Here is a 19,551-nt window from a genome sequence, read left to right as displayed (position 1 = left end):
AACGGGTCTATCATCACTCTCCCCACGATCTGCTTAAATGCAATGTGGTTAATTTTTAATTCTAAATATTAAATTTTCAAATACTAAATTATGCTGCTACTATATATCGGATACAATGTATCTATTTGAAAAGAATCCTCTCTCGCTATCGGGAGGAGTAATTAACTATAAGGGCTTGCGCCTATAGGAAACCTAAATTCAGATCATAAAGTCGCAAAATGAGGACGAAATCTCTGGATGATGTCTTATTTACAACCTAATATGCATTCTGAAAATTTGCCTCAAAACTTAAATGTTAAAACTCTCCTGACAACCCAAAGAAGGAAGAAAGGGGCCGCAGAGAGGCCGGGGAGTGAATTTTCAGAACCCACATAATAGTTGATGGTAGTTGTTGATTGCTTCAGATGTTAAATAACAAAGGGAGACCGCATATGTTGTTCTCTTCATAGTAGAAGAGACAAATACATTGGAAAGACAAGGGGTTGAGCATCAATAACTATTAAATTCTGGATTTTAATCGTTGGAAGGCATCTCGCAATGGTCAACAAAGAACATTTGAACTTTCTCATTAACAATTCATGTGATATCTATTGACACCCAACATCCACAACCATCACGCCAAATGCTAGTCTTCTAAAAAAACATAAGACCCCTCAAATCAAAACAACTAAACGAACTCGCCTACATTTTGACACCCTTCATAATTAAATCTACTACGTTATATTACCATCATTAATTATGAGTAAAATGTCCTTTAAACTCTAACTCAAATCAGTTATGTCATATTAGTGAAGCAATTTCAACTGAATAAGTCCTTTTTTTCACCTTTTCTACTCTCGACTTAGAATCTCCATACAACTCTAGAATATTAAATTATAACTACAACATTTCACGCAACACATTTATAACCCTGCCGTGAAATGTTTCTGTGCAGATACAAACACCGTCCGGAGGCGAATCAGAACGTGTCAGGCCACCCATTATACCGAATGACATGGCGCTGATTTGACTCCGGACGATCCGATATCCGCACAAAATAATTTCTCAACACAAATAAAAACCATTCGTTTCAGAGATCATACACATATTTCTTGTTTTCATGAACCGAAACCAACCCAAATGCTTAACAGATTATAAAATGAAAGAGTTCGTATCAGTGTCAGAAACTAAAAACTATGAACAAACATAGAGATAAAAGCCAAGTTTTGCAATTTCTACCTGAAGACATTAGATAGTTAACTATTTACATGTTACGAACTCACTAAGTCAAATGTGTCAGTTGAAGCCTTCATAGCCGGCCTCTATTTCTGTTGGTGTTACTGCAGTAACACAGCTTAGACCTCTTTCTTCTACCTCAAGCTGCATAAAAGAAATGTGATGATTTAGCACATCTCATCAAATTTTACAATATTTATAAAACTAACACCCATCTAGAAAAAGCTGGTCATCATTTAGGAAGAAATTTTAGTTAAGAACATATCATAATAAACTTGAAAGCTCTAATATATGAATAATCAAACAACAATTATATCACACTCATCTCACAGCAAATTTCAACAAGCCTAAAGCCTCTTTTGCATTACTTAACACTTAGAGGTTTATTTGATTAAATTCAATAAAGAATAAATAAACTATTGAATCAGGAGAAACTAATTCAAGATATCATTTAATCATACTTTCTACAAAAATTTAATAAGACGGAAAGAAGCCCATGCATGATTTGAAGTAACGAAGTTACTCTACATTATCTTGTTGATAATATCCGTGCATAATAGAGCAGCTTAGGGTTATTATAAAATCATATTCAGCGAAGTCAAACTCAAATAGGAGATTTTGATTTTGACTCTAGGCCAACATGAATCAATATTTGGAATTTTTATTTCATTGTTTATTTTGAGACGTATGGTTCCTTTTCACGGGAATTTTCATGATAATTTTTTATATGTTATTGGTTGCAAGAATTTAGAATACATTTGTATTTTAACACAACACAAAGTAGATATACACAACAACAATAACAACAAAATTAAAGCTTTATCCCACTACTTGGGTCGGCTACATGAATCTTTTTTCTACATTGTGTCCTTTTAAACAAAAACTAGATATAGTGTATTTAAAACACCCAATGTTATTTAGTTAATTATAAATAAACTTAAGAATTCTTTCATGTTTGATTAGAAATAAAATGAATCAAAATTTTTTACCAAAATTAGTGGCAACAATAATGAGATATAATCGACAAGGTGGCAGTGACGGTGGAGGTGGTTGACAAGAATGGTAGATGTTGGGATGGAGACAAAAATGCAATGTTGTGGATGGCAACAATGAAAAACAGCAGATGTTCGATCTACTTTAGTATCATGGACAACGACGTCAACAAAGACATGGAAGGTGGGGAAAGAGATTGTGACTTCGCATTATCTACTTTGCTCATTGAGCTGGTGTCCAATTTAGGTCACCAAAAATAGTCTAAGAGAGGTATTCTAAATATTTAAAATTGCATTCATATACTTAATAGGAAGTTGAAAATTACATTCCCATATTCAATGAAAGATAATCTTACAAAACATTTAAATTGGATTGATATTTTGGAAGATTTCCTTGGAAAAATGCAATGTCTGATTCCAAAAGAGTAGAATGTGCCAAATAAAAACAAATGGAATATATTTCATTATTTTGGCGAAGTGTTGCTACTATCTTTCTGGACTAATACGAAACCTAGGCTTAAATATTAAATAATATTTTCATTCAGTGATTATAGAGAATTAGATATTAACAACATGATCAATTAAGAATTATAAACAAGGTGAAATGATATATTTGAGAATAAAGATTTAAGGATCTTGAAGGAAAATACTCTTTGCCTTTAAATTGTTTTGTTACTATAATTTGTTTAACAAAAAATCTTAATAAATAAATTAAGGATGAACTAAGCTAAATTTTACTAAAAATATGGCATTAGGCTTTATGCATAACTTTAGATATTGAAGAACATGACAACAACCCACTCTCCTGTTAAAGTTGTTGCATTTGTGCTTATTCCTCAGAATGACTCAAAAACATCTCACATCCAAAGCCTATACCAATGTAAGAATCATTTCGTTATTTACAGGTCCTATTTTGATGATGTTCTGGATGTAGAAAAAATGATTTGCAGCTACATTATGAGTCTAGATCTGATTAAAAGTAAGAAATAAAGCTTGAGAGGAGACTTGAGAATGAAGTCAGACATGAACTTGAATTTCCAATGAAAATAACCTACTGCTAGATATAATACTAAACAAATCATGGTTATTATAATTAATGAATAAAATGAGCAATCTAAAAACATGATTCTTGATAAATTATCAAATAATATTATTCATATCATGGATGATCATAAGGATAATGATTTTATTTTTGATTTTTGGTTTAGTGATATACAAATTCATATCGTAAATCTCATAGGCTAAGTGTAGCTATATTTTAAGAAATTTGCTTAAAGCAAATGTCATTACAGAACTTGAAATACAAACCTCCATCCATCTCGAAAATCCAAAAAGTTAGTACAATTCATCACCCCTAAATTTCAAACCATTTGGATTAATTTTCTTTAAAAGGTTACATCTTTGCTAATACAAATATGATTCAATTATAATGATAATACAAAAATCTATATAAAGACAAAAGAAGAGAGCAATAATAGAAATACAATACAAGAGAATATCCTAAATGATGAGGGAATATTGCACTGATAAGTAGTTAAGTACTACAGATTTTTACTACAAAAATTAAACACATGTTATAATATTTACACGACAACTTATTCATCCATATGAGCATATTCTATTAGTATGATTTATTTGTTGCAATTATATTAGCATTTCTTTGTCTAGAAATTAGTTATATGTTATTATTAGTACTCTTTAGAACCTAATTAGACCTCTAGAATTTTATTAATTGCCTAGTATCATTTGAATGAATTACAAAAGAGTATTTGTAAAAAATTGCATATTAAATAGTAATACTAAATATGTCAATTACTAGCTTTTAACTGATATGAAGTTATGAACAAGAGGTATGTTGACTTAAACACTCTTAATAAAGTTATGGTGTATTTAATTTAAAAAAAAATAATGATTGTGACAGCTGCTTATGAAGAGCTGATTTAGTCCGAAACATACATTCTTGTGAGATTTTTGCTATCAAACAAACTCAAATTAAAGTGTAAGATAAAACAAGATGACATAAGCAGTAGGAAGCTTATGTACACGTATTGTACACGATATGTACAAGTTTATATAAGCATTATACACACTACGTACAAGCATTATACATTATATTTATACAAGAATTATATCATAAATTTATCTTATGCTAGGGAGCTTGAGTTCTCTTTTAATTTTGTAGATCTTCGGAGCAATAGGGAGCTTGAGTTCTCTTTAAGAATTTTGTAATCGTTTTTTTATATTAACGCGTAAACCCCGCCGTGGGTTTCCCTAAAAAAAAATGGAAGCTAATATATATTGTGGTGTGGGTCTCTGAATCCAAACTTGAATTGCTTCATGCAAGCTTACTATGCTAATAATGTTACGGTCTTTTTATATCATTATCATTGGTATGTCCCATCACATCATAACACATATATTTTATTCTTCTTTCCATAATAACATACACAAACTTATTTGTGTTCCTAAATCTAACATTTGATGATTTTGTTGGTGTGCTCTCACATAAGATCTCGTGAGAGCATGTGGTACATGGCCAACGCATACTCACGCCATAAAAAACCAAGGAGTGATGGTCGAATAAAATCAGAGGGATGATTCCCTCATTTTTTATATAACAAGGACACAAAGATCATCCATTTTATTTTTCTTAAGGATGTCCTTCATGTATATAGATTAGCTAAGGAAGATTTTATCATCCCTCTGCTTCACACTAAATCCATGTAAATAATTTAGCTCTTCAATCATGCTCATTTCAAATCTCTTACACATTATTTTTAAGAATTCTTCATATCCTATTTTAAAGGGTTTAAGTTGTTTAAAATGGATGTCAAAAGTGCCTTTCATAATGAAGTGATTATATTTGGCTAATAAATATGGTGATGAGGTGAACATAATTTTTTTACTATTATGAAGTGTGTATAATAAATTAGTAATGTTCCAACGCTTTCAATTATGTTCAATAATGGTTAAGTGATTAGATCACACAGTGGTTGTTTATGTAATCCCGCCTCCAGTGAAAGTTTTGAGACAGGAACAAGTAAAGAAAGCTAGAAAATTATTGAACATTGTGGGCTAGTTTTACTGTGGTCTCTGAGATCAGAGGCATCACTGCATGTTTACAAGATACCTTTGGACGAAGCAACCCATGGCTGCCAACAAGGATCCTTCTATCAGATTGGGTCGACTACCTCCTCTGACTAAGTAGACTAGGGATCATGACGTCCCGGGATGATGGAATCATAGGTATAAGTTGGTATATGCTATGGGTGAAAATCTTTATAAGTTCGCAATTAGAATGTATTTTTGGTTAGGTTGCTTCTGTTCATCTTGTATTGGTATATTTTCTATTATTTAGTTGCAACAATCTACCCTATTTTGATAATGACAAACATTACAGGTTGAATTTATAAATTTAAAATTATTTTCTCCTAATCTCCCCCTCACTAAGATAATTATATTAAAAATAAGGAACAAATAAAAAAAATTTAAAATAAAGACAAAAAAATTTAAAAAACTAAATAATAGAAAATAAATACCAATATAAGATGAACAGAAGCAACCCAACCAAAAATACATTCTCCAAAATAGCACTTCTCTTGAAACTTTATCATATGCTTTCTCTACAACAACAACAACAACAACATCAAGCCTTTATCCCACTACGTGGGGTCGGCAAAATCATATGCTTTTCTCTAAATCAATAAAAATCATATGCATATCCTCCTTATTCTCTCTATACTTCTCCATCACAAGAAAGTATTCAAAATCGAAGCAAAGTTCAAATACTATTGTGTGTTGAGAGAGTTGTAGAGTGAAATTAATTAATGCAAGAGAAAAATAGACTTGGACCATTCAATTAATTAAAAAAATTATTTTATTGTTAAATTTACGTTGCCTTCAAAAATCATTATGGGTAGTTTAGCCTTGATTTTACTTAATATTATCTCGTTGGAGCAAACAGGTTTTTTTAAAGGTAAATCTATAATTTATGATAATTTACTTGCCCAAGAATTAGTTCCTGATTTTCATGAAGAGGTTACTAAATCTTTTTGCTTATATGCAATTCACTAATCTGATTAATAATAACATCGAGAATTTTTTTTTTTATGTCATTATCATTGGTATGTCCCATGGCTATTTCAAATCTTTGCATGGCATAAGACAAGGTGGCCTATGATATAGGAATTTTTTCTAAGTATGATGTAGTATATAAAACATTACGTAATAAAGTTATGGTGTATTTAATTTTAACATATATTCCATCAGGAACCTTAACAAAATTAAATGCAAAAAAAACAAGGTCATTTAAGTTTTTGTACTAAATTGAACTAACACCTACTGATCAAAAATTCCTATATATATATATATATATATATATATATATAAACTCAATTTTCAATATGCCTAATTTGACCTTATTTCATAAGAATGCTATAAATTCATTGGATTAACATCTCTTTCCAGCTCCTTCTAAATCCACATCCAATCATACAACTTATTCATGAGACTATTTTGGATGATGAGATTATACTCATTATTGATTGAGAATTCCACTCTTTTTAATAGCAAAAAAGTACACAAAGGCACAAAGATCCCATAGAGATAGCATATAACAAAATGGGTTTTATTTTAAAAACAACTCAAAACATTTAAAAATCCATAAAATTTTAAAAATAATTCAATCATAAAAGAGAAAAATAATCTAATATAACAATGTCATATAAAAAGAATATAATATTATTTTAATACACATGAAGTTAACAAAAAGAGCAATAATTCCATATTGAATCTTTTCAAAAAGTTTGACGAAAATTAAAAAAATATATATTATTTTGTCCTAAATAATAAATTACAAATATGGCTTATAATAAGACAACTGTTCGACAAATTGAACAATATAACGTGCTAAAAATATAATAAAACAACATTGCAAGAAATCAACCGAATTAGATTAAGAAAAACTAAGCATTAAACAAACAAAAAATTGAAGTACAATAGAGAAAAAATGCATAAAAAATAATAGTAAAAGAAATACATAAATAATAACTTAATGGATATGAGAGAAAGTACACAGGCATCGTTATCGTAGTAATATGTGCTATGTAAATTATGCACTATTGCTTTCCTTCACAATATGCTATAGAAAAATAGCATATTTGAATATGTATGTCCTAGCTAAAACTAGGGGCTCAATATAGCTTTTTGCTAATGGAAATGATAGATTGTTCTTATGTTCTAATATTTCATGCGAGACACCTATTTCTGATGAATCATCGATTACTTCGTAAAAAGCATTAAATCTATCCTGATTTGCCTGGCAATAATCAAATACTAAATTTGAAGCTGAATTCTCTAAGTCTCATCAAAAGCATCACATCCAGAATTGATCTGACCAAATTTATTTGTTTGCATTAGTTCTTTTTTTTCTTTTTTGTAATTTCATTAGTTTGGAACATGCATGTGATGATGGCCTTGAGAAATGCTGTATTCACTATTTCCTGATTTGGTATAATATACGATTGATTTGATTCTTGGGATGCGTTTAAGTTCAATACTCATGTTCATCTTAAGTGTTATGAATAATTTCTAATGGTTATTGTTATGGTGATATCAAAACTCAATTTGTTGAATTTAATTTTTTTCAAGTCCAGCAAATTGAATTGAGACAATTTTCATGAATTCTACCTTTTTGGACAATAGCAATTTTTTCAAGATGCATATCTATTCTTATGACCATTATTTCGGGTACCGCAACTTTGAGAAACTTTGTTTCACAATTTCAAATGGAGTGGAATTTCAATTCCAAAGAATTATTTAATGCAACATCTTAATTATTTTTAAGATAAAATTGAATTAGAACTTGAATGTTACCAAGATATTGTGCCAACCATATCTATTAACATAAAGATGAGAAGGCTATATATAAATAGATGTTTTTAGACATGAATATTCCAGTTTTCAATCTAGTGTTTACAAGTTTTGGAATGATTCTTTAGTGATTTCAAAACTATCAGCGCCTCTGATTAGATTGTTACGAATTATTGATGCTGATGAAAAATCTTCTCTTGAATACCACTATAATGACATGTACAGAGCCAGAAAAGCTCTGAAAAGCATATTAAGAAACATTAAAAGAATGTATAAGCCCTATACAAGTATAATAAAGAGAATATGAGATCATCAACTAAGACAAGTATACACTCAGCAGCTTATTTTTCAATCCTTATTTTTACAACAAATTTGAAGTTATGCAAGGTTTGGTTGAATTGATTGGCAATAAAGACTTATGTCCTGAACCATCATTAGTGATGAATGAGGCTAGAATTTCCGTTATAATTTAAAAAATTTTGATAAGCTAATTGCATTAACAATGGCTAAAAAATGCAACCAGGAAGGTTAGCAAATACTTAAGCATGCATTTTTATATTTGATTGAGCTATGATGCATTTGCTTGTACGGCTTTGAATGACATAATATTTGTTGAATTGCATATGAATGGTAGAAGATGTTTGCCTGTAGTGCTCCAAATCTACAAAAATTGCCTATTAGAATTCTTAGTCAAACATTATCTCCATAAAGATGTGAAAGAAACTAGAGCGTATTTGAGCATATTCACACTAAAAAATGTAATCATCTAGAACATCAAAGGCTAAACGATTTTGTGTATATTTGGTACAAACTCAATTTGAAGAATAGGTATTATCTTCAAGTATATTTAAATATATTTTTTAAATTTTAATAATCATGCACACCATATTTATCATGTTTCATATTAATTGCATATGATCCATCTTAAAAAAAGGAATTATGATCCATTGGATTATACAAGTATTGAAATGGTTAACTTTTGAGTACTTGATGATGAGCCTGCTCCAAAACTTGATTTAGAGGACTTGGAGGCTAAACTTTATAAAGATGATGTGATTCCTACTATTGAAGAATTGAACATAACTTCTACTAGACCACCTCCAAGTATGTTGCCAAGTATATTTGATTATATTATTTTGGGTGAAATCTAAAACAAAAATAGTCAAAGACTTAATATTTTATAACCATAATTTATAGATAAAGATGATTTATATAATATAGGTGATGGAGATGAAATAGTTGGATGTGAAGATATCCATGCATGTGGGGTGGAAGATTTCAGTGAAAGAGGATTTAGGGACCCATTACTCGATGATACAAATTTCGGAGATGATTACTAGATTTCTTTTGAGTGTAAACTGATGTGGACAGTTGAACAAGAACTACTACTTCTTTTATCTCTATATCATGGTTTTGTGCTTTCATTGTCTACAAATATTTTGTGGTATACATGAATTTTGCTTATTGTATTTAACTTAATGTTACTTGTATTGTATATCACTTAATTGATATTTATTTTTGTTAAATTGCAGCCATTCCCACTTGAAGGAGATCCGACAGCCACAAAGCATGATCCATGGGAAGTCCGCAGGAATCACGCTAGAGTCAAGTTGATTTCTTTCCATACTGAAGTAGCTGATTTAGAAAGAAGTATATTAGGGCTATTATGCATTAATCTGTAAATATTTGTTTCTTTATTTATGTTGTATAGATCTATAAATAGGGAAGAAATTGTGTAATAAAGTATGATTTTTCTCCCAAACCTCTTTATTTCAACATGGTATCAGAGACACGAACGAAGTAAAGAGGAAGCCATCAAAAACCGAGCAAGCGGGAAGAAGAGGAAGCCATCGGAAGCCGAGCAAGCGGGAAGAAGTCTTACCGGAGATGACGGAGCCTAACATTAGATGAACCCAAAGCCTCAAACCGACCTCTAGATGCGAGAAGGGCCACTCGATCTCCCGCTAGTCGTATCTCTCGGTTGAGCTCAGGAAGAAGCCACATGGGAGAAAATGGTCGCTTGGGCATGGAAGAAGCCGCTCGGAAGAAGACGTTCGCTCAGACATCAGAAGACAAGAAGAAGCCGCTTGAAGACGTTCGCTTGAACACTTGGAATAAGCCGGGAGAAGACGTTCGCTCGGACGCTCCTCTGTTTCCCCTATTTCGCTCGAATACGCAGAGATGGATGGGGTCCTTTCTCGATTATCTAGGCGGGGCGACCGCAGCAAGAAAAAGGGACCAAAGAAGAAACCGCACAACAAAACTCATGGGATTTTCAAACCGAATGGACTCTTGACCCTATTCCCAAACCATGAAACTTAATCATATTTGAGACCTAATTAAAATCCTAATTATTTAAATTAGCCTTTATTGCTGATATAATCAGCTATTATTATTGTTATAATAGTCTGTATTACTACCTACTATTATAATACCAATATGTCTGAAGAAAATTCATCCCAGAGCTTTGATCAATTTGAATATTTTATAATACACAAAGAACAAGATGATCTCCAAAACATGCAACTTTCCTATCGCCTAAGCGGGAAGACCTACCTAAGTGGTCTCAATTTGTAAAAACCTACTTAAGGGGGAAAGGAAAAATTCACCACCTCCCTTGTATCACATAGCTAACTCTATTTCCTTCAATAACTTTTCATCCTCACACAAAAACTTTCTGGTTATACAAGCAGAAATTCTTATTCCTAATAATATTTTTGATGTCTTATCTGATGTAAATTGAAAAAATGTCATTAGAGATGAAATACAGGCCCTAAAAAAGAACAATACATGGGAAATCATCAAACTTCCAAAACGGAAAAAACCAGTCGGCTGCAAATGGATATTCTTTGTAAAATGCAAAGCTGACGGTACACTGAAAAGGTACAAAGCAAGACTAGTGATGAAAGGGTATACTCAAACATATAATATTGACTACCAGGAAACCTTTGCACCTGTAGCAAAGATGAATACTGTCAGGATCATACTTTCACTAGCAGTGAAGTACAACTAGCACCTGGAACAATTAGATGTAAAAAATGCGTTCCTACATGGGGACTTGAAGGAAGAGATATTTATGGAGATACCACCAACATTTAAAGAAAAATCTAGAGGTGACAAAGTATGCAGAGTGAAAAAAGCCTTATATGGGGATTATGGGCTAAAACAATCACCTAGGGCATGACTTGGAAGATTCTCAAAATTTATGCTTATTAATGGGTATCGACAGAGTCATGGAGACCATACACTCTTCTTTAAACACACGGACTCAGGAGAAGTTACAATATTATTAGTCTATGTAGATGATATTATCTTGACTAGGAATGATGAAAAGGAGAAAGAAAGTTTAATGAAAAATCCTACCAAGGAATTTGATATCAAAGAACTTGGTAGGCTAAAATACTTTCTTGAATTTGAAGTAGCTCATTCCAGCAAAGGAATATTCATCTCACAACAAAAGTACATTAAAGATCTTCTAAAGGAAACAGGAAAACTAGCATGTAAGCCGGCACCAACGCCAGTAAAATCAAATCTCAAATTGGGAGAAGTGACAGAAGATCTAGATGTAGATAAAGGGGCTTACCAGAGACTAGTGGGAAAATTGATCTACCAATCTCACACGAGACCAATATAGCATTTGTTGTAGTATGGTCAATTAGTTTATTCAAAATCCAAAACAGACTCATATGCAAGCAGTAGACAGAATACTACGCTACCTTAAGGGTAACACAAGGAAAGGAATTCTCTTTAGAAGAGACCACAGAATAATCCTAGAGGCATACACTAATTCTGAATCATACAGGATCACCAGTAAATAGAAAATCTACCTCTGGGTATTGCACATTCCTTGGAGGAAACCTAATTACACGGAGAAGCAAGAAATAGAATGTAGTAGCAAGATCTAGTGCAGAAGCAAAATATAGGGCTATGGCCTTGGGAATATGTGAGGTACTATGGATCAAGATGATTCTAGAAGATAAGGATCAAGTGGGACGAATCCATAGAGTTGCATTGTGACAACAAATCAGCAATCATCATAGCTCACAATCCAGGCCAACATAACAGGACCAAGCACATAGAAGTTGATAGACATTTAATAAAAGAAAAGTTATACAATGGTCTTGTATGTATCAAACAGGTGTCATCAAAAGATCAACTTGCAGATATCCTTACCGGGCACGACGACACGGACACGACACGACACGACACGTGACAGGTCAATTATTGAAAATATAGGACACGGACACAGGTTGGACATGGCATTATAGTTTTTATATTTTAAAAATATTTTATAAAAATTTAACAAGTATAATTTTAAATATAATTTAGAAAAATTAGGTCATTTAACTAGAATTTATGCTTAAAATAATTAATATTAAGATGTCGATGTCGTTTATCAGTCATCAATAGAGGAGATGAAAATACATTCACTGCCGAAGATAAATGAAAATGAGAATATTCGATGAATGGGGTATTAAGTGCGGGCGATTGATTTGATGTTATGGATAGGAAATAAGAAATTTAGTTTTTATATTTTAAATAAGTAAAACTTTTAAATACAAGAAATTATATTTAAAAAAAATCATAAAATATTTAAGATACGTGTGTCGGACATGCGTGCCCAATTTATATATAATAATTTTTAGTCAGACACATTTTCAGCGTGTCTGACACGTGTCGGAGGAGTGTCAGAAGCGTGTCGTGTCGGATACGTGTCGGACACTGCACGCCTCTTTTAGGAGAAGTGTCGGTGCATCATAGATCCTTACCAAAGGGTTAGATAATTCTGCCTTTCTAAGAATAATAGCCAAGCTGGAAATAACAAATCCATATTTCCCAGCTTGAGGGGGAGTGTTAAATCCCAATCATTCCCCCTTAAAGGAGATCCGACGGACACAAAGCATGATCCATGGGAAGCCAGCAGGAATCACGCCAGAGCCATGTTGATTTCTTTCCATAGTGAAGTAGCTAATTTAGGAAGGAGTATATTGGGGCCTATTATGCATGAATCAGTAAATATTTGTTTCTTTATTAAGATATCTTATATAGATCTATAAATAGGGAAGAAATTGTGTAATAAAGTATGATTTTTTTCTCAAACGTCTTGATTTCAACAATTTTATTTTCTTTATTTCATTTTATAGTTTCACATTTTCACCTCCTAGATGAACATAATTAAAAATTTCATGGAAAAATTAGATGTAAACTTATGAAGAAATAGGTCAGCTACTCAATACTTTGTCTGCAATTTAAAAAATATATATTTACTCTTGTTTTATGCTTCATAATTATTTATTTTGTTCAATTGTTTGTCATATATTTCATATAATTGCATCATTATTAGATAAAATATATTATATTTAAATAAAATTAATATTTATTACAACATCCGGTTCAATGATGGTTTGACCCCAATCAAATCATCAAACAGTGAACCTCTCCTACTTCTGGTTCATTATCCGATTCGATTTTCAAACCTTTGTGTTGTATTATTGGCCAGTGTTCCTTATTTTATTTAATAGGCACAAATGAAAATTTAATTGTGATGATTAAATTATAATTGCTTTTTTATTTTACTTGTTTCAAATTTCTCACTGATTTCTTCAAATTTATCCAATTGCTACATAATTGTCTAGCTTTTAGTTCTGGTATTTTTATGTTAAATTTAAAGGAAGCAAGTTGTTGACAAATTTAGTGGGTTTGTGATTACAAATCCTAAATTCTAATACATGTTTTACATATATTTTATGATTCTAGTTGTATTAGGAAACCCCAACCCTAAATTGCTCTGCAATAGAGTCGAGAAAAAGTTATTGATTATGGCTTTCAAACTACTTCGAACCAAGACCATTTATTTTAAAAATATTTACAAATTTTCTAATTGAGATTATTCAGACACTAATTTGTAAACTTATCTTTAGATAATCTTCAATAGGATTGAATAGAAAATAATAATTCATAAAGTTGAGCCCAAACAATTGGGATAAGGTTAATGATGATGATGATGATGATGATGATATATTATGACTTTTTCACTAAGTTATATATAAGATAAATATTTTTGTATGTGTATAATATGCAAAATAGATAATAGATGTGTTTATGCATATATGGATGCATTTAAGTATACGGTTATGTTTTTAAATGTATGAAGATAGCCATATGCATACATATTTATGTGTACATCAATCAATTTTATGATTAAAATCAAAGCAATTATTGAGGGAGTTTAGAGTCTCCCACACAATTATAAACCCTAGAAAATCTCAAATGATGACAAATAACCATTAATGAGAATAACAAATTATCACCAAGAGCAAAATAACCAAATAATTACCATGAACATCTTGCAATTTTTGTGCAAATAATTTTACTAAAGAGCTGAGTCCAAAGTAGTACGAATACTGCTTTTCCCCAATTTGCCATTTACATTGCTAGTAATTTGTTCACGCTGACCGCCAATAATAGATGATTTCTTCTGCAGCTTTTGCTCCTTCAAGAAATACATAAGAGTTAGCAAACAGGACGTTCTCTATACTTTCTTAAATATCATAAGATACGATTACATAATTAGAATAACTGACCTTGTCATGAATAAGCATTTGAAAGCTCCCAAGGTGCTCAATTTGTTCTTCATAAAACTTCTTCCTCATCAAGCATTGCAATGCAGCTGTGAATAAAATAAAGATAGAATAACCACTAAATTTTGCACTTCGGGCATACATAGATTCTTCCCATGAAATTACCAAATATTCAACACGCCATCAAAACATAAAAAAGTGTTAAAACAAAAGAAAAAGAATATGATTGGTTCACTTTGAATTGCCGACTACTTATATAAATGGAAAAAAGAGCTTATGGTGATAGCCAGGAAATATATGGCTACACATTGCTTCAAAATATAATTTGATCAATAAAGACCGATCAGGTTCACTGGCAAGCATATCAATCAGCAAGCACAGAAAAACACAAAGAATTAGTGCAACCCATATATAGCATGTCCATAATTTACATACAGCGAGACAAAGCATAGTTATAATATGGTATGCCTGTATTCCACATGATGGTACTATATTCCAAGAGACTTAGTGCCACTGAATTTAAGAATTTAATGTGATTTTCACCTGGTCTATTTTTTGCCTTTGTAAATTCTTTGGCTCTCTCAATCTCCAAAGCAATCTTTTCTTGCAAAATAATCTCCTTCTTCTCAAGCCTTTCGAATGCCTGTAGATTGATAATAATAGCAAGACGAGAATGTAGTTTAGCTAAGACAAATTCTAGAGAACAAGCCACTTGAAATGAAATATTCCTAGCAAAGAACATAAGAAGAAAGCATCCTCCAGGACCTCCACTAGGTGCACTTCAATACTGATTCACACTTAGGACCTTAATTGGTTCAGCTTTTCCCCTGCTTTTCTATAGGGAATGTTTCATCTTAAAAACAATTAACAGTTTGAATAATATTTTTTACCTGCCATATGAAAATTTACCCACCCAAAATGGTTGTAGGAACCTGCTTTCTAGCGGAAATTTTAAAATAGCTATTCAAAAGTGCCTCCAGAAAAAACGGTTGATAAAATGCCAAACTACGATAAATTCACGCCCTTAAGCCTCATTTTATATAGCATACAACTGTCTATGATAACTTGAAGATGAAACTAATAAAACTTAAAATTAACAAGTTCGGTTTTATTTTTTTCTTAAAAATATTTCTTAAGTTTATTATCATATATTCATATTAACAGACACATGTTTTTCATGTGCTATTTACACATAGATGTTCCCCAATTTGTTTCATTTAATGAAAAAAAATTCTTTAAATTTTTTCTATTTAAAAAAGAAATAATTATTGTATCCAATACTTAATTTTTAATACATTTAAATTAATAATACTGTTTAATGAAATATTACCCATTTAGTATAACGCTAAAGAAAAAAACAGGAATGATGACACTTTTGTCTTGTAGGGTATTAAAGCAACTCAACACTTGCTAAATAATTTTATGAAACAAGAATTTTGTTATTTAATTTTCATATATCATCTAGATACTACGCCATAAGTGCAACCAAAAAAAAACTCCGGCTATTACACTCACAACAGCTTCTGACAGCTGTTTTTCTATAGCAATTTCTCAACTAATTATATACCGACAACAACAGCCAAACCAAATGAGCCCTTTAAATGAAGTGATGTCCAGAGTCATGCGCACTTACATTAATGCTATTGAATTTATAATGCAGTTTGAATTAAAATACAAAAACTAATTTGATTAAAGAAATACAATCTTTCACTTTAAATATTAAGAAGACCAATTCTAGTGAGGATGACCCAAAAAAAGTTAATGCACGCCAACTTACTTCTATGCTTCTCTTTTAAAGGCCAAAATTATGTGTCATAAAGCATTGCAGGTCTCACCACCATCTTATAGAATGTTCCTTAAGATTGAGTGGTACTTTTCTATCACACAACAGGCACGATGCATTCCTCCACTTCAACCATCCAACTTGAATTCTACTAATAATACCGCCATCTAGTTCACGATCACTTTGAACAATAGGCCCGATATATCTAAAATGTGCACTCTTATTAATGACTTGATCATCCAAAGTCACAATCCCCCCAATAGATCTAATACTACTAAAATTACACTCCATATATTCAGTTTAAATCTGCCCAAACAAAAAACTTTAGACTCTAAGGTTGACCTCCATAATTCAAGTTCTATTTCAACTCCCTCTCTAGTCTTATCAACAAGAAGAATATCAGCAAGAAGCATACACCGAGGTACATCCTCTTGCAAATGTTTAGTAAGAACATCCATGACTAATGCAAAATAATTTGGGCTTAGAGTTTATCCCTGATGTAATCCAACTGGTATAGGAAAATACATGGTCAAACTACCTTGTATTTGAACACAAGTAACATCTACTGCATACTATCCTTAATGATTTGAATATAAGTATTATTAACTCTTTTATTTTCTAGAACTCTCCAAAGCATTTCTCTTGAACTTTCTCATATGCTTTCTCTAAATCAATAAATACCATATATATATGCTCCTTATTCTATCTATACTTCTCCATCAAACTTCAAAATAAATGTATAGCTTCCATAGTAGACCTACCCAGCATGAATCCAAATTGATTTTGATAAACATTAGTATCATTTCGTAACCTATGCTCAATAACTCTCTCCCATAATTTTAATATAAGACGCGCTAGCTTATTTCTTCTATAATTCACACTCTAGTGCATCACTTTTATTCTTAAAAATAAGAATCAACGCACTCTTTCTCCACTCATTTTATGCATTTTTAGTCTTCAAAATGATATTGAAAAGCTTCGTAAGCCGATAAATTCCCTCATCCCCCAAACATTTTCACAGCTCTTGGAATATCATTAGGTCCAACAACTTTTTCACACTTCATTTTTTAAAAGCTTCTCTAACTTTGATTTTGCTAATACGGCGATAAAAATAAAAATTTTTATTTTTATTGAGGATGCTAAGGTCACTACATTCAATCGTATTCTTGAAAAGCTTATTGAAATATCTCATCAACTTTTGTTCAATATCCTATTCTAATATAAGCATATTTTGATCCATTCTAGTGAGGATGACCCAAAAAAAGTTAATGCACGCCAACTTACTTCTATGCTTCTCTTTTAAAGGCCAAAATTATGTGTCATAAAGCATTGCAGGTCTCACCACCATCTTATAGAATGTTCCTTAAGATTGAGTGGTACTTTTCTATCACACAACAAGCACGATGCATTCCTCCACTTCAACCATCCAACTTGAATTCTACTAATAATATCGCCATCTATTTCACGCTGACTTTGAACAATAGGCCCGATATATCTAAAATGTGTACTATTATTAATGACTTGATCATCCAAAGTCACAATCCCCCCAATAGATCTAATACTACTAAAATTACACTCCATGTATTCAGTTTAGATCTGCCCAAACAAAAAACTTTAGACTCTAAGGTTGACCTCCATAATTCAAGTTCTACTTCAACTCCCTCTCTAGTCTTATCAACAAGAAGCATACACCAAGGTACATCCTCTTGCAAATGTTTAGTAAGAACATCCATGACTAATGCAAAAAAAATTGGGCTTAGAGTTTATCCCTGATGTAATCCAACTGGTATAGGAAAATACATGGTCACTACCTTGTATTTGAACACAAGTAACATCTACTGCATACTATCCTTAATGATTTGAAAATAAGTATTATTAACTCTTTTATTTTCTAGAACTCTCCAAAGCATTTCTCTTGAACTTTATCATATGCTTTCTCTAAATCAATAAATACCACGTATAGATGCACCTTATTCTATCTATATTTCTCCATCAAACTTCTAAATAAATGTATAGCTTCCATAGTAGACTTACCCGGCATGAATCCAAATTGATTTTGATAAACATTAGTATCATTTCGTAAACTTTGCTCAATAACTCTCTCCCATAATTTTAATATAAGACGCGCTAGCTTATTTCTTCTATAATTCACACTCTTGTGCATCACTTTTATTCTTAAAAATAAGAATCAACGCACTCTTTCTCCACTCATTTTATGCATTTTTAGTCTTCAAAATGATATTGAAAAGCTTCGTAAGCCAATAAAATCCCTCATCCCCCAAACATTTTCACACATCTTGGAATATCATTAGGTCCAACAGCTTTTTCACACTTCATTTTTTTAAAGCCTCTCTAACTTTGATTTTACTAATACGGAGATAAAAATAAAAAAAAATTATTTTTATTGAGAATGCTAAGGTCACTACATTCAGTTGTATTCTTGAAAAGCTTATTGAAATATCTCATCAACTTTTGTTCAATATCCTATTCTAATATAAGCATATTTTGATCCTCATCTCTAATGCACTTCACTTGAATTAAATCTTTACTTCTCATTTCTTTTCTTGGCTAACTTATATAGTGGCAGAGCCATAAATTTTTTATAGTGGGCGAACAAATTAAACTTTTCAGATATTACCTCAATTTTTTTTATTTGTGTTTGATACCGACATTGGTACCTTTAAAAACAATTTTATTTAAATTTGTTATTTTAAAAATATAACAAGATGATAAAAACATACAATTTATAATGCATATTCTTTATATTTTGAAAATTTTGAATGATTATTTTATTATGAATACAATTCATTATTTTTTTTCTTAATATACATGATTAAGATATCATTCATCCACTAATCTCTAATTCTATTTAATTGTCGATTACTTATAACAGTCAAAGTAGAAAAAAAAGTTTTTCAATTTATATTACAAACATTTTGATAGGTACCACTTGAGTATTTCAAGTGATTCCTATCGGATCTAAGCCAAATCACTAATAATCCGCTGTTTTCTATGGAAAACAGCCACCAAGCACAAAAACAGTGGAAAAATCTGAGAAGAATCGTAGAGAGAATAGGAGAAACAATTGCAAACGATAGAAATTTCACTA

General features: G+C 31.3%; 1 protein-coding gene across 1 annotated transcript in view; it reads right to left on the bottom strand.

Moving 5' to 3' along the window:
• Positions 1 to 1,091: 1,091 nt before the first annotated feature.
• LOC110106424 (vacuolar protein sorting-associated protein 32 homolog 1) overlaps positions 1,092 to 19,551 on the bottom strand; it is a gene marked incomplete in the record, with an annotated part of 29,399 nt that continues 10,939 nt past the window's right edge. The window contains 4 exon segments of the mRNA XM_028697507.1: positions 1,092 to 1,359; positions 14,416 to 14,571; positions 14,663 to 14,748; positions 15,203 to 15,301. Coding sequence (XP_028553340.1) covers positions 14,452 to 14,571; positions 14,663 to 14,748; positions 15,203 to 15,301 — 305 coding nt within the window.

This window comes from Dendrobium catenatum, unplaced genomic scaffold (genome assembly GCF_001605985.2).
Source record: "Dendrobium catenatum unplaced genomic scaffold, ASM160598v2 fragScaff_scaffold_948, whole genome shotgun sequence".
Taxonomy (NCBI): Eukaryota; Viridiplantae; Streptophyta; class Magnoliopsida; order Asparagales; family Orchidaceae; genus Dendrobium; species Dendrobium catenatum.
This window is presented reverse-complemented; position numbering and strand designations above follow the sequence as displayed.